Consider the following 25,073-nt stretch of genomic DNA (forward strand, 5'->3'; position numbering starts at 1 on the left):
TTTAAGTGTATCCTCCCTTTTTTTATATCACATTTTCTTCTTTATAAAACATTGATAAAAGAAAAATTCTGAACACTGAACAAGCAACTTAACAAATAAAACAAACAAATGTCCAATTTGGTTCATAGTGCAAATATATAAAAATAAAGAACAATCTGGTGCTGGAGAGGCATTACGATAAAACGAACAAGATATATCTGCTCTGACTTGTCCTTACGTGTCCTCCGCTGCTTTTGTTATATCATTTGATATATTTCTAGGATGTTGCAGCCAAAGAAATGAAAGAACAGAAGTTACTGAACATAACGGAAGTCCAAAATAGGTTCTGAAGCCGGCACGCACCGCTTCTGGCCGGTCAGGCTGTGTGGTTGGAGCGCCAGTGTAGGACGTTGGCTCCGGCAGACAGGCGCGCAGCTGGTGTCAGGGCTAACGGAGATGTGTGCTGCCGGAACTGGGTGTTTGGACCCTGTCCCACAGGACCTGGACTGCTTAAGAAATGCATCATGAAGTTGGAAAGCGGGGGCTGGACCGGATAGACCGGTACACCTGGAAAAACTAGGAAAACTGAGCAGTGAATTGTATCAAATTCAAAGCAAACAGAGTTGATTGTAATTTCAAATGTAAACACATTTTAACCCATTATGTTCTGTCCTCTCTTAAAAAAAAATGTATGTCCAATGCCCAAAATAAATGACAAAATCCCCAAAATATTACTAAACAATATATAAATCAAACAAATACATAGTTTTTACTATATATAACATGTTAAATAGATAGCCCTAATATATATATATATATATATTTGCTTTGTAGTGATGTGCTTTACCTGGATAGATGCAGTTGATCTGGACCGGGCCAGAGGTGTGGGGGCTGGTGTATGTGGTTGAGACGGGCTGTGGTTTAGCTGGAGACGCAGACATCTGCAGTTCACTCACTGTTTCTTGAACAGGTGGAGGAGACACAATCTCAGACTATGTTAAAAAAAAAAAAAAAAAACATGAATACTATTACACTAACACAATGTCTACAACAGACGCGAGCAGCACGACGTGACTAAAGAAAATCGAACCAATTGTAATCAGTGATGCTGTGCGACGCGACAAATTCCCGACTGTAAACTGACGCCCCGTTCCATTTCAGACGTACTTCAAACGCTTGTGCTACTTGAAGAAATGGATTTGCAACAGTCGCTTTGTTGTGTCAAGTGTGGACAGCTTAAAGCTGTTGTGGTGTAGACCGATAGGACCACCTCAATTTAAAGGTGCAATATATATTGACAGCTAGCAGTTGAACTGGGTACTGCAGTCCAAATGTAAAATATAGGAGAGGGTTGTTTCCCCCCCTCCTCTCCTCAGACTCAACACTCACGCGGGTTGCAAGATTGAGGACACGGGAACAATTGACTGAGACACAGGGGCGAGCGTAATTGACAATGGAAGGCGATGATGAGACTTTCACTGCGAGTTGACTGATCCGCTGAAAATGCTCCCGTTCATATCCCGTTTAGATGGATGCAAGGCTTTTTAGTTTGAGTAGAATCTGTGGTCTCTGACTTAGTTTGTTTGCTGGCTTCCATGACTGCAATACACTGTTTTCCGCCAACTGGCAACGCAGGGTGTCGAAATACAATTGGGCAAATTGGCAGTAGGCGTGATATCACAGACCAAAACAAAACCGACATTCCGACACGGAACTCAACCATTTTTGATGGTTGATAACATCAAAAATGGTTGAGTTCCGTGTCGTAATGTTGGTTTTGTTTTGGTCTGTGATGTCACTCTTACTGCCAATTTAGAAGCAGATTAATAACGGATTATTTCCTTCAGCTGAGACACTTCAGATGTGCACTGCTCGCCATGATGGTTTTAAATTGCTTGAAATATGATTGGAATCACTTCACATGGCATCACATGATTGTTACATACACAGCACAAGTCTGTCATAGGTTACATAAAATTATAATGAGAACATTATAATTGTGCGCTTTGGACATGGTTTTAATGGTCAGACTTTTGTTTTTTTTAATCAGGCTCTCAAAATGTTTATAAAGATGTGGATTTAGATTAATCGGCCAATACATCAGTTATCAGCTTTCAAAAATATCATATCGGTGCATCCCTAATGATGTATTTTATGTCGTAGAATAAAACGTAAGTGTGACCAAGTCTTCATTTAATTAAAAAAAAAAAAAAGTATTATAGCAAGTATTAAATATTTCAACATTTTCAATAATAACAATACAAGAAGACTATTGGAAATTAATATAAAGTATTTTAGCACTTATTTTAATAAAGAAATGGCAACTGCGTAAATAAGCTAGATTCTGAAATTTCATCCTGCAAATAGCTGAAAATGACTATTGCACGTGTCTTGTAGAAACTTGCCTTTTCCGATGAACCGTTCAGTTGAATGATTAAGCAGATGAACCTCTGCGGAGAGGCTAATTAACATTCTCATCTAATCAGCGCACAATTAAGATCAACTGCCTCCCAGAGGGCTCAGCGGGAGAACGCGGCTGTAATGGGGAACAATACGTCAGGAGATTAAATCTCCAGACGCACAGCACAGCACCTCATGTCATTGTGAGCGACGACTGTGTGCTAAGCGCTGTGACTGCGTGGAATGAAAGGCTGAATCCTTTCATGAGCAGATTTTACCTCAAAAAACATTTGACACTCAAAAGCTGTCGTGTCATGCCTGTTGTGTACGAGACGGCGTTCTTACTTTCGATTTGTCTTCTGTCTTGACGTCAGGTTCATGTTTCGTCTTATCCGTTTTGTCCTCTGCTGTCCACCCTTGATCCCATTGACTGCAGCATAATGGGGTTTTACCCTGCAGAGCCTCAGAAGAATTTACATTCGCACTCTGAAAGATATGAGGTTTAAAGAAACAAATCCAAAATATTATTGTACATATGTGGAATAAGACTCACTTCAGCCTCAGTGTTGACGTCAGGAACATGTATACACTCGAGGGCAGGAAGGTCCAAGCTTGGTTCTACATCAATGGAGGAGAAGTTGGTTTCTCCATTTTCAGAGCTGGAACCCTGGAAAGAACGAACCAGAGTTCAAAATGAAGACTCTCATATTACTTGGTCATTTGGCCACAAACTTTTATTAGAAAGTTACTGTAATATTAGTAATAGATTGTTTTAATTAAATGGTGACAACTGCTTGCCTCACATTGCCTCACAAACACATAACATCATAAGACTTGTCTCCACACCCCACAGAGTGATGTTGCGGTAAGTTCTTTCCCTCCTGTCCTTCCTTGACACTTGTTCTTTCTCCCCCACTTCCTTCACTTTACACATTCTTCTCTTCACTTAGAACATTAGAATTTTTATATAATCTTTCTACCGGTATGTCAATAGAAGTGAATTAACAGTCATGTTTGATATTTAAAATGTCTCAGTGCAACAGGTACAAGGGTTTCATCTCCACAGAAGTAAACCAAATGGTAATAAGGATTAGAGATACTTTGCTTATTGGGTGTGCACTTTTGCCCAGGGTCCTTCATCCAAACTACCTCAAGACACTCAGCATCATGCATTTTTCTAATGTCAGGTAACATACATATTTTCTCTTGATCTCTGAGCATTTGATGTTATTGTATTGATTATCTTTGAATTGATATGTAATTGGCATGATACATTTACCTGACTAATAATAAATTGTTACATTTGAATTTATTCTGACTTACCGGTACTCTGAAATGATTAACTCTAGTAGATTACGTTAAAGTCCATAACACCTAAATTCTACGATCAGGTTAGTAAACGGACTAGAATCGAACTTAGGTGGAGCAGAGCACACCGACTGAAATTTCTGAGATCGACTAACACAATGTATACATAGAACTGTAGAGGCTAATAATGGGTTTTCCGTTTAGAACAACAGAGTGTTGTTAGACCAACCTAAATAGGGGTGAGTCTCAACCTCTGATTATTGTATAGCATTATTCTAACTAAGTGTACGTGGGAAACCACAGCATAATTATACAAAGTTACCATTAGAAGTAGTTAAGTTGGTCAGCTTGGTTCTATGGTAATAGTTGTGGTCTCTGGTTAGATAAAATCTTACCTTTATTAAGTTTTCGGATCTATGAGGACTAAATAATATATTCTATCTAGAATGAGCAAAGTGGAGTACGGCCGTCTAGGATATTAGTCAATCGCTTGAATCCATTTTTTGTGCAAGTAAGATGAGTAAATGCATGCCCACATGTAAAGTACATTAACAATAAGCTTATTTAACTATAAGCATCATGTTCACACAGTGCACACAACTTACTCCGATTTCTCTCAACATGGGGTTAGAAGAGGTCAGTCAATAAATGGGAAAACAAATAACTTGTTACTTATTTGAAAAAGTAACCAAGATATTTTGTTGTAAATTTAAAAGTAATTCATTACTTTACTAGTTACTTGAAAAAAGTAATCCGATTACATAACTCGCACTACTTGAGTAAAGACTGATGTACGTCCCTTCAACAGCACCCATAGGACCCATAATATTCCTCCATTTACAGCCTCAGCAGACAGACCTGCCCTCCATCGGCACAGTTGAAGGGCACTGTAATTCACAGAGAGCTTACGGCCCATGGGTGCTGTATCATGACACTGGAAGCTTGATTAAAGGTACCGTTTGAAAGGAGCATGGAGAGCCATTTCCCTGAGAGCGGATCTCTATATCCGGAGAACATGTGGAGGGTGTGAGAGACCCCTTTACATCACCGATCTGATCATCTCCGAGGTAAGACGTCAAAGGATTAAACTGCCCCTAAAAAGCCAAACGAGAAGAAACAAGCAACCACTGGAGATCAGATTTTACTCAGGTTTTATGGTAAGTGGGTATAAATGAAGATTTGTGTCCAGACCAATCCGTAAGCGGTAATGCAGGGAAGGGCGTGGCCCTCTTTCTGTAGGGCGGAGTGAACGTAAACGTCCTCCTCCGTGCTGGTGTCGCACAGGAAGAGCAACAGGAAGTTGTTCTGGTAGCTGTGAATGGCCGCCACCAGAGTGCGCTCACAACACATCCTCTGGAAAGAGCTGATAGCACTCTGAGTCCAAATGCTCTGAGAAGAAAGCCAAGACATGATCCAGTCTGCATTTAAACAAACACTAGAAACACTACTGCATGAAAAAACAAAAACATACAATAACAATTGTATTCAGATTAAAAAATAAATGACTCTTATGAGGCAGGTCTTTTAATGAATCGTTCAAAAAGACACATCCAAAGTTAAATATTTCCCTACTATGCAGTATACAAAAAAATAGAAGTATGTGTGAATACATTGTATTAGAAAAACAGTTGGTGAAAAGTCCCCTGATGACCAACTACTTCCACAGAGATTCTGAACTGCGCATACAATGGACCCTTACTGTCCCATGAGACCACGGGAGGGGATTTATGAATGTCAGTGAAGTGAACAGATGCTGTAGGTTATTTTCAGTTTTTTACTTCAGGTTTGGTAATTTATCATGCGCTTATGTCATTTGTCACTTTGTAATATATTATTATTTTAGCTTTAATTTATTTTTATTTCAGTTTTATTTTTTGAGTAATATTTAGATTTTATTTGAGCTTGATTTCAATGAACAAAAACGATTTTTATAGTTTTAGTTAACAATAACAACACTTCTTACCGTGATGGGCCGAACTCCAGCTAACATTGCTGGGACAGCCTGAGCCGGGAGGTCAGCGTAACAAGCTCTGGGAAAGATTTTCGGATTATACAGAGCAGCAGAGATACAAACATATGTCCAACTTTAAATTATACTACTACAAATTTGATTTAAACAAATTATGAATTTACTTGAGAAATCTGAGGCTGTTTCGTTCCACTTTTGTGATGTCTCCGAAGTCGACGTAGTACACCTTTACTTCAGTATCACTGAACACCTCGTGGATCACCACACGGTAGAACCACATGTCTCTTGGGGCCACACAGCACACCTGACCTGGCCGCACATAGGCATCGGGCAGCCTGTATCTCTCCGCCACATCTGGGTAGGAGTAACAGCTCCTGGAAACAGGAATTGGGCATGATCTGAATGACACGCTATGCAATCCCAGCCCAAATACTGATGAAATTAGTCAGGGAGATACCTCATTTCAATCATCATGTTCTCCAGGGCTCTGGCCTCCTTGTTTTGGCTGAAGCGGATGTAGAAGTGGCTGGGTGACTCTGTCTGCTCCACCAGGACTGGCACCAGCTCTCTCTCTCTCCTGCGATTGGGCGGCTTCAGCTTCTGGCAGCGCACCGCATCTGGAGGAACCGTGGAGACGTGACTCACCATCAACTCTGGGAAAAGATCCCCCATCTACAACAAACAGCCACACACACACATTTATGTTTTAGCATATAGAGATATCTATCTATACATTTTAGTTTTAGTATATACACAGAAATCCATCTATATACAGTATATAATTTTTATTTATATAATACATATCATATTTTATTATGTAACATATGTTATATACCTTAGTTTATAATATGAATATAAGTTTTACATGATATTTACAGATATCTCTGTTTATATACAAATAACAATATTAGATTGTATATTTTGGTTTATAATAGAATACAACATATAATGCCAGATATACACATTAGGTTATATAATGTCAAAATATATATTTTAAATAAATAAAGTATTCATGCATACTACGTAGTTAGTAGTGCGGTCAAATCGACAAATCGCATCTAACATAAAAGTTTGTAAATGTACAGTGTATATATACTTCAGATGCAAAAACCTCTAAGTCCATCCGACATTTTTCTTTTAAATTAGCATTTTCATGTTTTTAATTTAACACTCATTTAAAAAAATGTCACTTACTAACTGAACCTTTTTATTGACATTAAAGTGAAATTTCTGAACCCAACATAGGAGCCTGATGAAAATGCTAATTTAAAAGAAAAATGTCAGAGGTTTTTGCACATACATAAGTCTTCATACATACATACATATATATATATATATATATATATATATATATATATATATATATATATATATATATATATATATATATATACACAAACTTTTGTTAGATGCAATTAATCGATTAACAGCACTAACACCAATTTTATGCAATTAAATTATGTAATTAAATATCGACATTACAAAAGTGCAACTAAGAGTTTACTGTAGGGGATGATTAATCTGAGAAGGAAAGATAATGGATTATCACTAATGGCTCTTAACCTGATGGATGGTTTTATTGGTGACTCTAAGCTCAGCGTCAGACTCTTGAGGGTCTGTGGATTGCTCCATCTCTTTGCGCTCCCAGGCAGACTCTGCATAGCTCAAGTAATAGGCCTTGCTGGAGGGATTCTGTGATTCGTCCGTCGGACTGGAAGTGGTGCCGTGACCCGGGGATAATTCTTGCAAAAGGAATACATCACAATCAAAGTCTCATTAAAGGTGATCAATGAATCTGAAGCACTCGTTTGTTTTCTTCCAATCCATACGACACAAGTAAGAAAGGGGAGTACCAGATTTACTGGGTTGTGTGTCATTTGGTTTGAACTCCACGACCATCCAGTGGTTTTCACTCTCGTCAGCACCTCTTTGGATTGAAAATGTATCACTTAAAGCACCAACCATCTCAGTCACGCTCAGAAAGCCACACTGGCTCACCGGCAACTCCTCACCATACATTCGCTAACAGCAAAAAACAGAATAGTAAGTTAGAATAGTACCATCTAGCAACTCAAAGATAAGATGTTGTAGTTTTCACAGAGTGATACAAGATTCTGACCATCATGTCATGGTTTATTTAGCAAAAACTTCTGGCTGACCACATATTATACCTTATACAAAAGAAAAAACATAAAATGTTAATGCCTCCCCAAAAAAATAGACTTCCTTTTCTGTATGCAAAATACAATTTCTTAATTTCTTCTTCAGATATTAACTCAGATAATGTTCTGGACGGGCTTTGTGATAATACCTTGTATTCTGTGGGTAGATTGTGAATGGAGATCCCATTGCCATTTTCAGCTACAACCTGAAATAAGATCCATATCTCATAAGCCAAGGTGAGAACATGAGACAAGAAAGGAAAGTTTTTAAGCAGTTATGTCTGACCTTCCGTAGCTTATCTTTCAGCTCGCGGCTGACGGTGCCAGCGGTGCCCTTCTCGAGAATCTGCTGTCTGAGCTCCTCCTCAAGCTGGAACAAGATTTACCCCGACAGTATTGATTTATTTATAGCACGATTATAGCAAAATATTGCACTTATTTCATACAAGCGCTTAGACAATATCCAAACCTTAAAAATGGTTTCTTCAAAAGAGTGCTCTTTCTTCACAGGTTCTGGTTTAGGAACAGCAGGGGACAAGGGCGAACTTTGCTGGTCCCTTTTTGGCGGTGAAGTTGCTTTAGGACTGAATCCCACCGGCTTCTGTTTTACCACCAAAGGAGAAGCCACTGCAAAATAAAATCAAGAGCAATCATCATGCAAAAGATCATCAAATTAGGCTTTCAATAGATTCCAATATCATATACATACACTTCTTGGAAAGACTCTGGATCCTATTCTCGGTCTGATTTAGTGGCACTACGGAGCTTTTCAGAAGTAGTTGCGAGCCAGTGCGACTCTGCTGCATGATTATGAAATCCGTGGCCGCCGCCAGCATCTCGGATATGGAGTAGAAGCCGTATTGAGTGATCTGGAGCGGCTTTCCGAACTGCGCCATATACCTGTATTCCAGCTCCGATAATCTGACTGGCCCGTGAGATAGTAATTGTTTTAGTTGGCTGCGCAGTTGAGCAGGCAGGGCGGGCTTTGCTGGGCCACGCCGAGGGAGAATAACGGGCTGATGCCGTGGGAAAGAGGTGTGGAAGTTGACCAGATTTCCCCTCCGATTGTTGACTTTGGGTTTGTGGTCCCGTTGCTTGGACACTAGCTCTTGAATGCCTTTAGTGCTCTCATCTCCAATAGCTGCAAATGGAAATACCGTTTAACTACATTACACAAAAATGACCTCAGTTTTCAAGTGACAGTTCGTTATGTTCTCAGTACAAAACAAAAAAGACGTATATAAATATTTCATCTGTGGAACACAAACTGAGATTATTAGAAAAATAATCCATCTCTGTAAATTCATATAATGCAAGTGGATGGGTCCTTCAAAGTTGACACTTTGAAATGAATGACTAATCCATACAACCCCAGTTGATGAATCAATGTCTTATGAAGCAAAACAATAGGGGTGTGTGTGTGTGGAAAAAATGCAAATCAGTTATGGCTAACTGTCATACATGTGTTTGCTTGATGTAAACGTCAGCACGTTGTGGAAGCGTATTGTTAAAGTCTACGTCACTTCTTGCACGAGTTTCACAACACGTTTACATCACGCTTAACACCATACTAGCGTTTATGTCCAGCGAATACACATTTGACAGTTGGCCTGAAGTAAATGCTAATCATTTACTCACCCTCATGCCGTTGCCGTCTCAGATGTATATGACTTTAGTTCCTCTCTGGAACACAAACTGATTTTTTGTGAGAAAAATACTCCTATTTTAAACTTATTAAACTATAAACAATAGTCCCAGAGAGGAACTAAAGTCATATACATCTGAGACGGCAACGGGATGAGGGTGAGTAAATGATTAGAGCATTTTAATTTCTTGGGTGGAGTATCCTTTCACAGACATCCAGTCAAAACGGCAAAAGTATTGATGACTCATCTTGCACTTAAAGGTGTATTCAAATGTTTGTCCAATCAAATGCTCGCTAGACTGAGAAAGCCCCTCCCCTAATACCAAGAGCTTCTGACTACAGTATCAATAGCAGGTCGTAAATCATACAAATTAAGTCTTCAAGAAGTTTTAGCATTAACCCGTTTAATCCCAAATTTTTTCTTGCAATTTGAATACATGCATTTTACTCCTTAGACCTCCCTAACACACAAACTGTATGCCCTTTTTGATTTTATGTTGGTTAAGTTAGTGAAATATTAGGTTTTATACTCGGTCACAATAGTGACCGGTGGGAAACAACATAGTCAGAATTCATACAAATTCTTCAATTAGGCCTATTTACGCAACACATTCCAAGACATCCATAACCTCGCTTTTTCATTTCATGAAGGAGGTTTAGTGAGATGAAAAGGTTGTCATGGACAAAGTTACACCCTGGATGAACTTCCGCTTGTTCGGCTAAACCTCTATGGGCTAGAGTAGACCAAAGACTACACTTGGCCCCTGCCTATAGGCCAGTTTCAGGGAGATGTGTGTGCACTCATTCAGTGCACTGAAGATGGGCCGTACGTTGTAGAAAGGGTTGTTTGTGGTGATGTGTGGCGCACACCAATTGGTTCTCATGAACATCTGCCTCATCCTCCAGATGTTTCACCTCTGCATTGCCATTCAATAATCTACCTGGCAAATAGGCCGTTTCACCCTGTTACTCCCTATCTGATCCATCACTATCAATCACTTTTAAATGCCTCTGTTTGCTGCACACAGCCCTTGGGGGGGTCACGTACGTCTAGAAGGTCCAACACATCTGATAGTTTTAAACTGTGTAATAATAAACAATTGATAACTAGGATTAACAGCCAAAACCTGTGTTTTCAGCTGAAACACTGTGTTATACTACCGGTCACAATTGTGACCGTTAACAAATTTACATGTCTTACGAGCAAAATATATATGCAGGAGTATAATTCTCAAAATATATCAGTAGTAGACCCTTTAAAGAATATATGTACACAATTTGATAGTTCTATCTGTTAATTAAGGTGTTTTATATACTACTTTTTGTAGTAGTGTGAGGAAGACATCTTCTTCTAGATGTGCAAGCAGGAAATAAACTGATCTAGTCATGTGACCTTTCACACCAGTCACATGACATTTATAAATTTTAATCAAAACAATCTATTTTTTCTTTTAAAAGTTGAATTTCTTGCCCAAAGCCAATAACAACACTTTTAGAGCTTCCAGAAATAAGAAAAAATATGCGGTCACAATTGTGACCGGTGGGATTAAACGGGTTAATATACACAGTACAGACATTCTCTTGGCCATAAACAATGATTTACCAGCTAACAAAAAGGATACAATACTGAAATCACCTTTTAAAATAATGCTGCCATCAAGGTGGTACTCTAAGTGCACAACATCCGGCATTTCCTTGACCATATCCAAAACGTTTCTGAATCCCAGTAACCTGAGGGGAATGGGGAAGCCCAGCATGGTCTGGTAGTCTCTCTTTAGCTGTTCAGGGGTCAAGCCACGCTTAGCTGAGATCAAGAGAGACCGGACGTCCTTCTTCAAACCCGCGAGGAGCTGATCTTGGGTCATTCTGACAGCTAAAAACAGAATGTACTTACTAACCGCCGACAGAAACAGAACAGTTTTAAAAGTAAATATTAGTTCATCATGATGTCAACACACGAGTTAACCAACTGCGAAATAATAACAGACCAAAAAAAAAAAAACTGTTCATTGGTATTTTAGCCTATTGACAACATTTCTTTAACGCAAAGGCTTTAAAACATATACATTTATTATGTATATTATTGCGGTTTATGGACAAGTGATTACCTTATGTGCAAGATAAACTCGTTATCTCGTTCGTTGGAGATCACGCGGCAGGCCGCGCGCGTTTCTTAAAAAATTAGAATTTTGTATCACACAGGTGCAGCGCAATGACGTCAATAGAGCGAAGAGTATGTCAAAAATATCCTCAAAGATGAACTTTTAAGAGTGCAGGTGAAAGTGTAGTATTTCATTAGCGTCTCTGTGGGCAGATGCAGCAGACTCCGTGAGACACGTGCTTTATCAGCATGCATGAGTCAAGCTGCTCGTGCAGCCAGCGACATTCCGAATTTACACATAGCTTCAATGTTTCTGTTGTATAGGCCAAGCCTACTTCTTTATTTCACTTTTTTTTTTTTTTTTACCAGATAGTGTAGTTTTCCATTTCTCTTAAATTAAATAAAAAATATACAAAATGTGCTACAAAAATTACGGGAACCAGCCAGGTGCTAAAAACATGTTGTTACATCCATGTAATGTTTGTTTTGTTTTATTCAAAAAGTATTTTTACATATTTAAAAAAATATATATATATATATTATTAAAATTATATTATTTGAAAATGTATATATAAATATAAACTGAAGCGTTTTGCAAAAAAAAGAAAAGAAAGAAACATTCACATGTTGAAAATTACCATAATTTTAAGGTTTCAACATGTGAAAAGCATCCACGTCCTTATAGAGCACGTAAATACAGCTTGTAAAATGGGACTTTTCTGAGAGATCCTATACTTGTACCACATAACCGCTGCAGATTGATATAGGCGATAATAGTGTAAAAAATCTAACTTGCTACTGCCAAATATATGCCGATACACTGTTGTGAGCATGTAAGATAATATACTGCTGCACAAATAGCATTTATCAATTACCCATAGCAGATCTATACAGGTGGAGCTGGGGAGGTGGAGGGTTTTAGACGAATTCTGAAAGCATGCTGCAAACTGCTGTAGTGAATGTTAACCACTAACCAGCCATTTAAATGTTGAGCAGCAAGCTCATTGGCTGCAGATGCGGCATGAACCAATCAGCTTGTGGCAAGTATTACGTTGTAAATATATCATCAGCTGCGTTAAGGACCAATCAGCCTGTGCCTTCTTGTTTCATGACAGAACTAGAGATTAATTGTTTTAGTTGCTTGTTGTTTAATTTGTTTATATACTATACACACACACGACCTTGATATTAAAATGTTCCTCAATCGCTTTGGCTCAATTCTCAAATTAGACTTTTTTTCTCAAAACAATAAGTTCAGATTTCTGAACAGTTTCTTGTTCATATCAGATTTGAATTTAAGCAAAATTGTTGGCTCATTGATTTAAGCAAATTGTTGGCACGTGTGCAAAATAGTAAGTACAATTGTCTACAATTTGCACAATGACTAAATGCACATGGCTTGTTGATCAAAACTGATGAGTTGAATCTCAGTGAAATTGTCAAACTCTTCACAACTTCTAAACATTCTTTCATCATGTGAGCAATCACATGCAAAATGATCCATTCAGTGATGAAAATCTGTCAGACATGTGATGTTCCATAAATATTTATGACATGGAATGTTTGCTAAATTGGCAAATGGCCTGCAGTTGTAATGGAATAGCAATCACAATGTTACCAATCAACCAACTTATCAACACATTTGTATTTTTACAGTACATTTATTTCTACAAAATGTGTTACATGTAAACTAAAAATTCTTGTCATGGAAGAGCAATAGAAAGATATGTAACTGAGAAGATACTGTATGTGTTTAGAGAAAGACATAATAGAGTGTGTCAAAGTGAACAATCAACTGAGAATTAAACACAAAATTAAAAAAAATGTATTTGTATATAAATATTTCCATGGTAAATTTTGACCAGTGTGGCTCACACGGTGACAAAAACACCTTTTATTTTGGTGCCATTGGCCAACTTACTGACACAACAACTAGGGTTACGATAGATAGAACGACAGACAGATAGACATAGATAGATATATGGATAGACAGACAGCCAATGTTCAATCTAAACCTTAAAAATAATTCAAAATGTTCATCGTTATCATAAATAAACATTTAGAGGACATTCAGAGAACATAAAAATTCGGCTTTTTGTAGCACGTTATTTTACATTTAGTGCATCTAACAAAACTGTGTAGGAGGCCACCATTGTGAAACATTCATTAGAAGAGGTCCAACACTCCCCCATCATCAGGCCTACAGAGATCCTCCCCTTCAGAACACAGGAGCCGAGCAGACACCAGATGAAACCTCACAGCAGAAGCTCCTCTCACTGAACACCGCATGCTTCTCGCAGAGATGGACAAAAGAGCAGAAACATCTCATTCTTCAAGATCTGGACGGACAAAGAGGGAGCCGTCACCTTCTCCTAAAGAGAGAAAAACCAAAGCACCCAAATCCGTCAAGCTCCAAGAGCCCCACAAAAGAAAAGAAAAAGCAGAAGTGACTGAAGAAGAAGAAAGCGGTGAATCCAGAGAGCCTCAGATGATCTCCAGCAGCACTGTTGTAAATGTAGACAGCGTGAGGGAGCGAATGAAAGAAGATCGAGAGGAGTTACTGGGGTTATTGGAGACTGAGGGGCCTGGAGAAGGTAAGTTTAGACAAGAAAACATGAGGGAGAACCTGAGTTCTTCTGTCACTCATCACTTATTTTTCTCGAAAGGCTTGAAGAAGAGATACCTTGGAGTTTGTGAGCAGCTTCTCATCGTTTTGGTTCTGTCTGTGGTGATGATCTTCTTTCCTATTTTAATCTGGTTCTGTGTGAAGGTATGCTTTCAGTTTTTGAGACTAAATATTACAAATCAAGATATATTTGATAACTCTTTTAATTTCCAATAACTATCATTTATAACCGTTATTATATATAAAATGGTTTATGTAGATTGTGAGAGAACATGAGAGAGCTGTGATATTTCGGTTGGGGCATTTATTGCAGAAGAGACCCAGGGGCCCTGGTACGTTTTCATTTACATATTAACACTTACATATTACATATAGTATATTTGCATTTTTTATGTGAAAATGTAGAAATTTATTCTAAAAAAATTATAATAATTTTTTACAATAGCCTACATCTAATTTTAAAATATTTACTTATTAATAATTAGTGCTGTCAAATTGATGAATGGCATCTAACATAAAAGTTTGTAAATATATAACAATATATGTGTGTGTATATATAAATGTATATACATTTTTAAAGTTAAGTCAACAGTTGGCAACTTAAAATTAAGTAAATAACTTCTGTAATTGAAAAAAATTAAGTTGTGTGAACTTAATATTTCAGTGTTAATATCAATAATTGTATTACGTTAATTTATTATTATTTTGATGTTAATATAAATTTACAAATCATTTAAACATTATTTTTAATAATTTATTATTTTAGCATTTTATTACATGCATGTTTAATTTTGCTGCAGGGCTGATGTTTTATCTCCCATTTTTGGATGTGTGCCATTTAGTGGACATTCGTCTGAAAATACTGAAGATCCCTCCTCACACGGTAATGTGAAGAAAAAAAAAGCCTCCATATTTTCTGCATGTGTAAGTTTGCGTTGTTTTTTCTGAGACGACCTCCGAGTCATCAAATGAAGTGCACTAAAAAGCTGACAACGACAAATAGCATCCCACTGACGCACGTATGTAAACATGAGGGAGGCAGTTGGTCGCCCGTAAGTCTCTAGACTGTTACTCAAACAGTAGATCATGGTACTTGCAACACCAAGGTCATGGGTTCGATTCCAGAGAAAACAACTGATAAAATGTATATGTACATTGAGTCGTTTAGGAACATAAAAGCATCTGCTAAAGATACAATTTTATCTTCCGCCCAGAAAATTACAAGCCTAAAAAAGAATGAACACCGTATGATTTGAATGTCCTTACATCCTCAGGTGGTGACCAAAGATCTAGTGTGTACCGAAGTGAGCGTGGTGTGTTACTATCGTATCGAGAATGTGTCCGTGTCTTATTCATCCCTCGCCGGCGTCCCAGATGTGCTGCAGGCTCTGACCCAGGTCTCCATTAGAGAGATACTGGCCCATCATGCCTTCACTGATATTTTGCTGGACAGGAAACGGATAGCCCAGGAGGTTCAGGTACCTCAACAGACACGACACCCCATGAGGGCTTGACATAAGAAGTATTAACAAAGTTTTCATTTGTCGGACAGGTCACTTTAGATTCGGTAACCTGCAGGTGGGGAATCAAAGTGGAAAGAGCGGAAATGTAAGTACATAATGTAAATAACAGATTAAACTCCAAAGGACGTTGCATGAAGTTACTCATAACATATGTCCACTGTTGCAGAGAAGAAATCAGTCTTCCACCTGCACTTCAACACAACTTCGCTGTGGAGGCCGAAGCGAGACGCCAGGCACAAGTCAAAGTAAGGCCAACGGTGCAAAAGGGGATTCAAACCTACAACCCTTTAGTTACCAACCCAGCTCTATAACCGCTGCGCTTCGCTGTATGACAGGTGATCGCGGCGGAGGGAGAAAAGGCAGCTTGTGAAGCTTTGAAGGCCTCGGTGGAGTCTCTCTCTGGTTCTCCGCTGGTCGTGCACCTTCGACTCCTGCAGCTCCTCCACAATCTGCGCTCGGAGCAGCCCGCTGTGGTCCTCAACATACCTCCTGATGTCCTGACCCAATCCATCGACCTCGCCAGTTTGACCCGACCTGCCAATCAAAGCCTGACCGCAGCTGACGGCCCCGAAGATGCTCCCAAAGACTCACCCATGATGTAAAGACAACGTGTTTGTCAGTGTTTGTCTTGTGGAAAATCTTGTGAAGACGTGAGAAGCTTCATACTACTAATTTTACGTAGGTATGCAAAATATATTGGTACTCACTGAAAGCTAATAAAATTTAATAACACTGTTAAATGTAATCTTAATCATTAATGATATGTGCAATACAAGCACACTTTAAATACAGATGTGTCTATTAAATACTTTATTACTTTGCCCCACATGAGCCCTAGTATGGTTTTTATTCGCATTTAGTGTTTCTTGGTGTCTCTGGACAGTTTTGAGCTGGCTTCAGATTTCTGACTTCTTGTCTTCTGAGCTTCAGAAGTTGCGACAGGGGTGCTGGATGTCTTGGGTGCTGGTGGAACCTTCTTCTTGCTCACTAAAAATAGTCAGAAAATAGAAATAGATCAGTTCATATCATATACTATACACTATTTACATTAATAACAAAGACACTCTTATTGGTTTTGTTTACTTATTTGACCAACTTAAACTATATACCGACACCTAGTGGTGTGGATGCAACATTAAAATACATATGGCTTCAACACGGCAATTGTTAATTGTAACATATCATTTTCAGGGGTAAAATGTTGTTAACCCTCTACTATTGTTCACATGTCAGTCAAAAATTAGATTTTTTTATTTTAATAAAATGATTGTACATTATTTTAGTTTGATAATGTTTTTAATTTAATATTTTTAGGGGATTTTATGGTACTAAATTATATTTATGCAGTACTTAAATAGTGAAAAAATTCATTTATTCACTTTTTGAGAATGGACCTGAAAAATACATTTCCAACTTAAGTCATAAATCTTGAATTTGGAGCACAGATTTAAGTTTGGCCTCTTTTTTTTTAAATTATTTTTTAAGATGACACATGGCAGATTATTGCTGAAGTTAAAGTTTAAAAAAGTGAACTTGAAAAAAGTTATATCATTTTATATTTATTGTTAAGAAAATGCACAAAAATACAATTTTCAGTTTTTTTATGAAATATATATTTTCCAAAACACGTTTTTCTCTAAAACTATGAAAGAAAAAAAAGAAAATCCATAAATCTAAACAAGCTGTGTTACACATTTGAAGTTGATATCTTAAAAAATTAGCTTTCAGTAAAAACATTTTTGGTTGCAGTACCAAACATTTCCAATAGATGAAATTAATCTCCCATTCATTTCCAATACGGCCATTTTTGACCACGAACAATAAAATTGTGACTATTTTTTTCAGGACCATTAAAACCTTTTCGAATCACGTCTATGGTTTTTTTTGTGTGTTCACAGCAAGTGCCAAAACCTTTACCAAGTTTACGAAAACCAGAGGGTTAAAATAGCAAGAAACTACTTCAAAGCCCATTTAAGGCCTAAGAATAAAACTAAAAAGATCTCCAACACAAATTAAGGTGCGGTCACATTTACCGCTGTTTAGCAAATTTTCAGAGGCAAAATCCAAATTTCAATAGGAATCGACAGATTTCCACACAAAAAATTTGCCACATTGAACAACAGAAAGCTGTTTGATTTGAAAGTTACTTCTGTGTGACCAGTGCTTCATATTTTGTTACATCTTTGACAATAGACAAAAGACAATGGACCTTTGTGCACACAACATATGTGACTGCACCTTTACCCATCTTGTTCAGTATCAGTAATGTTAGACCCTGACACACTTACACTTGGTCTCCACACTGGGACGAGCCTGTAACTGCCTCTCCAGATCTTGTATCTTGTCCAGAGCTGCCTGTAGGTCTTCCTCTGCCTTTAACGCTCGTTCCTCCGCACTTATAGCCCGCCTTTCTACCTCTCTGGAAAATATAGCTTATGTAGAAAAGAACTATGGGATCTCATTAAAGAGAAATTTAAGTTCACAATGCTAATACTTACAGAAGCTCTTGCTGAAGAGTTCTCACTGTTTCTAATGCATTGAAGGCATCCTGGGCATTTTCAGTGTGAGGAGACAGCACAAGTTCTTCAGTCTAGAAAAGATTTTGATGATTAATGCTTTACACTCTGTAGATGGCAAGCTGATCACATGGAGAAGATACGATATACTCACCCCTCTAAGTTGGGCGGTGTACTCTCCTAAGTTCTTCTCCGTGATATTGCCATCATAACCAACTAGCTTGATGACTGAGCCATCTTTGTCATGTCTGCTGGCTGTTTCATCCCCCTGTGCAGGCGATTTGGTGGCATTTAATAGTGTTATTGGGTGCTAATCCATTGGACCAAGCTAGCTATAAGGTTATCAAGCAAAAAGCTTATGTGAAAAGGTGTTAGTTACATATTCATCAGCTCTTTGGAAAGAATAAGGTCCAATGGAATCTTTCATGGCTGGTTCATCTTCTTCTTCTCCTTCTTCTTCTTCTTCTCCTTCTTCTTCTTCTCCTCCTTCTTCTTCGGTAGGTTCCTCTGGTTGTTGCTCGACCTAAGAAGATGTACAAGGAAGTTATTCACATTTTGTTCTAGTTGACATAGCTGTATTCTACCACAGAGTCAATACAGATGTCACTCACAGGCTGTGTTACATTTTTTCCAGACAACTGCAGTTCTACCATGTTTCCCTTCACATCTGACAGTAGTATCCGGCAGGTCTCCACCCACTCACCACACTCTTTCTGAACAAACACAGTGCACAAGACGCAGTGGCATTTCAGGCAGGATGTCAATCTATATTGCTAGCTACTCAAGAAAGAGATCTTAATTGCTAAGCACCTGAAGTTTGGCTAGTTGATACAACTCATTCTCTGTGTCAGTTGTGTTCTTCCGGATCACCTCCTCCACAACAGCCTGACAAGAGCTGCACGACAAGTTGTGTAATGAATTTCAACTTAACCATAACTAGCTACGGTGAATCCTCTCAAGATGTTGAGTTTAGTGAGGTTACCTTGTGATATACTTAGAAAAGTAGTCAAGCTTCCCCGAGAGGTTCCTAGCATCCTCCTCTAGCTTCTCAACAGACACGTCCACAATGACGTTCAATTCGGGCATTGGAAGATGCGGTTCCTGGTCATGCGAATGGACTGGCACCATTAGTAGCAGAAGGTCCACCATCCAGCGAATCACCTTTGTGTGAAGTGAAGCTACCTGCCAACACAAGATGAGATCATTACTCATGGCTTAGGGCGTCCAGTCCTGCTCCTGGAAGTCCACCTTACTGCAGAGTTTCACTCGAGTCCTAGATAACACACCAGAAACAGCTAATTACTCTTAATGTCCAGGGCTGCATTTCACAAAAGCATAAGTAGATCATAGAGACCATTGGCTTAAAATCCTTCTCTAAGCAATGAGTGGTGATGCTTGTCTTGTCAAACCCAGGGCAGCGTTTCCCAAAAGCATTGTACGTCTAAGTTGATCGTAGAGACCATTAGTGGGAATTATTCTACAATCAATTAAGGCTTACGATGCTTTTGGGAAACGCAGCCCAGGTCAGTTGAACTCTGCAGGAAGGTGACTTCCAGGAACAGGTATGAACACCCCTGACTTAGGGAATGAAAGAAACGTTACACGGGTCTGTGCTGTACCTCGTCACGAAGCCTCATATTTTCACAGTGGAAAAAGTTTTCTTGAGAGAACAGGAATTCCTTCATTGTCTTGAAGACATCATCCAATTCAATCCTGTCACAGACACAAACAGGGAAATTGGACATGGTTCAACCAGAAACATGAATCAAGTCTTGTTTCTGTCCATGTAGATTGTTCCAAATCAGTCACTTATGAGGCTCCATTTCAGTTACGATGCTGCCTAAGTAGCCGCTAATTTAGACAGTACATAGAAAGGTACTTACTAGGTTTGTCAAGATCTCTCTTACTTGGTGTGGGGTTTCTTTTTAGCCCTGTCACGTTCTAACTGTGTGCTGTCCACTAGCAGCAGAGCCTCCTCAGACATATTCATCATGTTGCCAAGAGCTTCTTCCAACATAAGCGAATCACCCGAAGACTGCTCCTCTGGAAGTCCACTCAAGGCTTTTAACCTTCTCGACCAGAACTCCATAGTTTCAATAAGCAACATTTGCATTGCGTGAATACCTGCATTAACAATCAAGAGCAGACATTGATATCCATTGGAGAAAAAAAAGACTTATGTCAGGAACCAAAGGCCTTGGTTCTTACCACTTTCTCCATTGATACGGATTCCCAGTTGATTCTGGAGCTCAGTGATGGTCTTTGCCAGCTCTCTCATGGCCTCCTGGCCTTTAGGTGGCACTCCATCTAGACCAGGGTGTCTCCTAAAGAGCTGGAGGCAAACCTCAACCAAGGACTCTTGTAGGTTAGTTAACATTTCAAGTGTTTCTTGACCAGACACTAGGTCCTCCCCTCCATAACGCTCACACTGCTGCATCAACTCCTATAGTTGGAACATAGATAGCTATAATTTTTACATTTAAAGTTAAACAGTTTTACAAAGATAATAGAGTAAGAAATAAAAAAGGATTGCTAACCTTTGACCATTGCTTCAGGTCTTCAGACAGCTCGTCAACTTTCATATTACGGTTCCTAACGAACCATAAGAGAGCCAATAAAAGTCAATAAAAATCATACACATACAAAGAAAAAAGGCAACATTTTCTTCACTGACCTTGATTTATCTTCATAAAATTTGAGCCACTTGGCAAAATTAGCGTTGACAGATTTGATGGTCTCGCGTTGGTTGCTTTCAGCCTTTCTGAGATTCTTCATGAAGTCGGTCAGTTTATCTTTCCATCGGTCAGTCAATTCCATGATATGGGATACATCCTCCGAGTCCTGTGAATAAAAATAACATGGATATATACAAGTTATAGTCTTGACAGACTGAGGTAAGAGGTATTGTAAGTGTACCTTCGTTGTTAGGAAACCAGTGAAACGATCTGCAGTCTTAGCCCAGGTCTGCTCACTAATATTTAGCCGTCTGACCAGATGAAGTTTATTTATCTTTACTACCTGAAAGAAAAATGTGATACAGTTAGACTCAAATATTATAAATTATTTCAATACGAAGTCCAAATTAGTGAATTGAGCTTGTTATCTAACAGGTCAAGGGGAATGTGACAAAAGATCACCTTGACTGCAAGACTGTAGGTGGCTTTTCTCCAGAGGTCTCTTTCATCGTATAGCTGGGACATCTGTCCTTCAAGTCTCCTCCTCTGCAGCTCATAAAGCTCATGGTATTCTGCCACAATACTGCAGAATGAATGTTATTTCAACCAGACAGATATAAAATTTCAATAAATCAATATGAATCCGTAGCAAACACTCCGTTCACACTAATAAACTGGTTTAATGATTCATTCACGCACTTTGCATTGCGTTGTGACTCCTCCATGGCTTTGGCAAGCTCCTCTTTGGTTTCCTCTGCCTCTTTGGACACACTCTCATCATGTTGTTTCAAAGAACTCAGGTCCCTTTTAGAGATTAAATATACATACGGTAAAAAAAACACACAAAAAAATCACTCAATTGTCAATTTTTAAGTTGTGTTAAGCTTACATATTAAGCTTTGCAATGGAGCTTTTGAAGTGAATGATGTCTTCAGTGAGCCGGCGGTCTAGAGCCTTCTGCGCTAAGGTTTCTGTGTGCAGACCCTTCACCTGCCGTGGGATTCGGTCGAGTAGAGACACATACCTCTCCCTAGACAAGTGAAAGAGGAAGTGAAGTCACTCTCTAATGAAAATAGAGAAGGAAAAGAAGTGGTAAAACAGTGATGGAGACCTGAGCTTGGCGAGGAGCTGACCCCTCTCGGCACATTCAACGCTGACCTGGCGGATTAGCTCGTGGAATACTATGTTGTAGATGTTCTGCTCAATTCTAACCAGCTCCAGTAAATTTTCAATCTGAACAGACAAAGCATTATTAAATAATTTACGATTTGTGATGCAGCTGCTGTAAGATCCAATCCAGCTGGCTGCTTCATCTTTCAACAAAAGTTTCTTTGCGAACTCTCCATTACACAGCGCCTCGTTTACAAAACCAAATCCTCTGAACAAACATATAATCCTTCAACGCGATCCGCGACACCAATAAAATCAACCATCTGCTTGTTTCCAACGCTGGGAACATGTGAAGTCTGTACAGAGACACAAACTAGCTGTTTAAACTGTCAAAGCTAACGTTCATTCACTCTTCCATTTGTCCTGTTGTCTGCAGACTCAAGCGCATGGAGTACTGAATGTCAGAAACTGAACGCACATCTGTATACTGTATCCAGTGTAGAAAGCATCAGTGATTATAATGGGTTATATTAACTTCTGACGTGACGCTCACATCCAGTATAGGCAAATGTTAGCCGTTAAGCGACTGAATGCCAGTGGGCGGGGCCTATGGTGCGTTGATCTCAAACTATTCGTCGATTCTTGCACTGGAGCAAGTATGCAATGTTTTGCCTGTGTGACGTCACAAATTCCGCAATATCAAAACGAGCCTTTAAATGCTTTATTTGTAATAAGGAGCTATAAAACCTGCAGGATGTTTTAGTGGCACAAAGACAAATTTGATTTCTAATGTCATGAGCCTTTTAAAAACCAATGAAAAAACTAACCTGTGAGATTTCGGTTAGCTCGTGAAACTCTTGATTGACACCTGCTTTTTCCAACATATTGTCCATCACCTTCATTAACTGAATCACCTCAAGACGACCGCTTGGTTTCCTAGTGGTTGTGTAGAAAATATTATAAATATTAATATCAATAATTTCAAATAAATAAAGCAAAAGTAGACATACATATGACATGTCTTCCTAGTTTTTGTTTAGAAAATATTATAAATATTTAAAATATTGATCATTTTTAAATAAATGAACGAATCTTAAATAAATATGTTGGAGCAACTTACAATGATGGAAAGACTCTTAGCTTCTTCTTGTCATCTTCTAGGAGAACTGTGAATTTGCTAAATAAATAAATAAATAAATAAGGCAAACATTTAGCTGTAGTACAAAAAGAGAGCTGTTGTCACTGACCAAAGCAGACTCACTTACTCTTCATAGCACTGCAGTCCCTTAAGGCCTTTGTTTTGTATGATGTGATATTCTTCTGGGATTAAAGTTTCCAGTGAACTTGAGTCCTTCGACCCAAAAACAACAACATGAAGTTACAACATATACAAAGACACTGCATCAAATTCAGTTTATTCTCCTGTCACTTGCATTGTAATCTCCTTGAAACTGAGCAGAGCTTCTTTCGTCCATTTGTGGGAGAGACACTCGGTCCCTCTGAGACACCAGAGCATCACAGAGAAAGGATATGTCTCTGTTCAGATTCAAACAAACACAGTGAGCTAGAAAATGTCTTCAGTGTATTATGGATAAATGTATGCGTTATGTGTAATGAATCACTCCAACCTTCCAGCTCCAGTCAGAGAGGTTGGCTGGTTGAGAAAGTATTGGTATTTCTTGCGTCTAGTGGGATGGTGCCACACTGCATCAGGGCGGTGCATGAAACATACCTGGTGAAAGAGGTCAAAAGAGCTGATTCAGTTACTAGAAACAATTTTGGTGAACGCTATTTTACCAAGTACATGTTCCTGGATCAATGTCTTTCTCGATCCTGGAACAACATTCCAATCAACCAATCAGATTGAGGGACACATTTACAGTTTATATCAAGTTTAGGGTTAGGTACTTCTACATCAGTGTTATACACCTATCATTTCCCTCTGATTTTAGGGATGACTTATGGATAGGGGTAGGGATAGGATTAGGACTAAATTTGCAGACAGTAATGTTGTTCCCAGATCAATGTTGATATTGGCAAAATCAAGGTGAAAGATACTCAAGTGCCACAAACCTTGAAGTCCTTAGGAGTTTTGGTTAATCTGAGGGGTCCGAGTCTGTCTTGAGGACATGTGGTGGACGTTAAAGTTGCGAGGAGCTCGTCTGGGATTAAATCGTCACGCACTTGCAGGCTTCCGTCTTTTATAGGTGTCCTCTCCCTCAACTGAGGAAGCTCTGTGGCCACTAGACAGATGAATAATAACATAAGTAAATAAATAAGAATAACAGAAAAGGTTTGTGATGTGGCACATGTGCTAAATGAATATTAGGAATAATAAAAAAAACTTATTTGGTGAAATTACATGAATACATTTAGAATAGGCTATTAAGAAAAAAAGTGTTGGTAACCAGAAAGTTGACAGCACCCTTTGACTTCTATAGAAGGAAAAAAATACTATAGAAGTAAATGGCTACGTCAAATGTCTGGTTGCCAACATTCTTTAAAATATCTTCTTTCATGTCCATCAGAAGACAGAAACTCATACAGGTTTGGAACAACTTGAAGGTGAGTAATTAAATAATGACCTGTATATGGGTGAGCTATCATATCCCTTTAAGATTAAAGTTAATGATGTGGCCATTCAAATAAATAAACACACAAACAAATAAATATTAAGTCAAACAAATATTATGTAAAGTGGAATCTGTAATTATTGATCACGGATAAGAGTTTCCTCACTGTTATTGACAGCAGTAACGTTAGTCGATCTCTTCGTCCTGCGACTCTCTGGTTTTGCCCGATCCGGAGGAGACGGGCTGCTCTTGACAGACACCGACATATTGAGGCTGTCTAAACTAGCAGGACACTATTTACACTCGAATAACCGCAGAAAAGACGTAAATGCGCGAAAGCATTACACTTTCTACCGTTATCCATGCTAGAATGCGCACAGACGCTCGCTACTGTGCACGAGCTCCCACTCGAGCAGCTAATAAAAGTTTGTTGCCATGGACGCGTCGCGTGTCTACATAACTTTCCACAGTAACTAAATCACACTC

General features: G+C 38.7%; 3 protein-coding genes across 24 annotated transcripts; 1 reads left to right on the plus strand and 2 right to left on the minus strand.

Moving 5' to 3' along the window:
- Positions 1-12,582, minus strand: tdrd5 (tudor domain containing 5). Of its 21 annotated transcripts, none has more exons than XM_079593158.1 (17): positions 12,440-12,582; positions 11,100-11,336; positions 8,528-8,959; positions 8,288-8,445; positions 8,105-8,188; positions 7,968-8,024; positions 7,510-7,678; positions 7,220-7,398; positions 6,114-6,328; positions 5,821-6,030; positions 5,651-5,717; positions 4,879-5,076; positions 4,644-4,781; positions 2,933-3,046; positions 2,725-2,865; positions 827-971; positions 1-546 (listed from the first exon to the last, which is right to left on the minus strand). In XM_079593158.1, exons 1-17 carry the CDS (start codon positions 12,441-12,443, stop codon positions 356-358), a joined length of 2,739 nt encoding a protein of 912 aa, XP_079449284.1. In that variant the 5' UTR covers positions 12,444-12,582; the 3' UTR covers positions 1-355. The 21 variants fall into 21 exon arrangements, with proteins under 21 accessions (XP_079449284.1, XP_079449278.1, XP_079449272.1 ...); XM_079593152.1 differs by having other exon boundaries at positions 1-485; positions 2,725-2,832; positions 12,440-12,521; XM_079593146.1 differs by having other exon boundaries at positions 2,725-2,832; positions 12,440-12,521.
- A 1,130-nt stretch (positions 12,583-13,712) lies between these two features.
- nphs2 (NPHS2 stomatin family member, podocin) lies at positions 13,713-16,448 on the plus strand. 2 transcript variants are annotated; one of them, XM_079593164.1, is made up of 8 exons: positions 13,713-14,158; positions 14,231-14,334; positions 14,450-14,522; positions 14,991-15,073; positions 15,465-15,668; positions 15,743-15,798; positions 15,880-15,958; positions 16,049-16,448. In XM_079593164.1, the coding sequence occupies exons 1-8, from the start codon at positions 13,852-13,854 to the stop codon at positions 16,313-16,315; spliced, it is 1,173 nt and encodes a 390-aa protein (XP_079449290.1). In that variant the 5' UTR covers positions 13,713-13,851; the 3' UTR covers positions 16,316-16,448. The 2 variants fall into 2 exon arrangements, with proteins under 2 accessions (XP_079449290.1, XP_079449289.1); XM_079593163.1 differs by having other exon boundaries at positions 13,713-14,334.
- A 39-nt stretch (positions 16,449-16,487) lies between these two features.
- On the minus strand, positions 16,488-25,073 carry axdnd1 (axonemal dynein light chain domain containing 1). The gene is made up of 25 exons (XM_079593141.1): positions 24,754-25,073; positions 24,088-24,257; positions 23,643-23,746; positions 23,448-23,550; positions 23,280-23,365; positions 23,135-23,191; positions 22,842-22,950; positions 22,016-22,137; positions 21,794-21,934; positions 21,604-21,708; positions 21,367-21,487; positions 21,146-21,247; positions 20,904-21,070; positions 20,767-20,821; positions 20,438-20,672; positions 20,137-20,353; positions 19,849-19,942; positions 19,212-19,411; positions 19,040-19,124; positions 18,841-18,942; positions 18,609-18,752; positions 18,384-18,497; positions 18,212-18,303; positions 18,002-18,132; positions 16,488-16,700 (listed from the first exon to the last, which is right to left on the minus strand). Exons 1-25 carry the CDS (start codon positions 24,851-24,853, stop codon positions 16,570-16,572), a joined length of 3,087 nt encoding a protein of 1,028 aa, XP_079449267.1. The 5' UTR covers positions 24,854-25,073; the 3' UTR covers positions 16,488-16,569.

The sequence above is a fragment of the Phoxinus phoxinus genome (genome assembly GCF_949152265.1).
Source record: "Phoxinus phoxinus genome assembly, chromosome: 20".
Taxonomy (NCBI): Eukaryota; Metazoa; Chordata; class Actinopteri; order Cypriniformes; family Leuciscidae; genus Phoxinus; species Phoxinus phoxinus.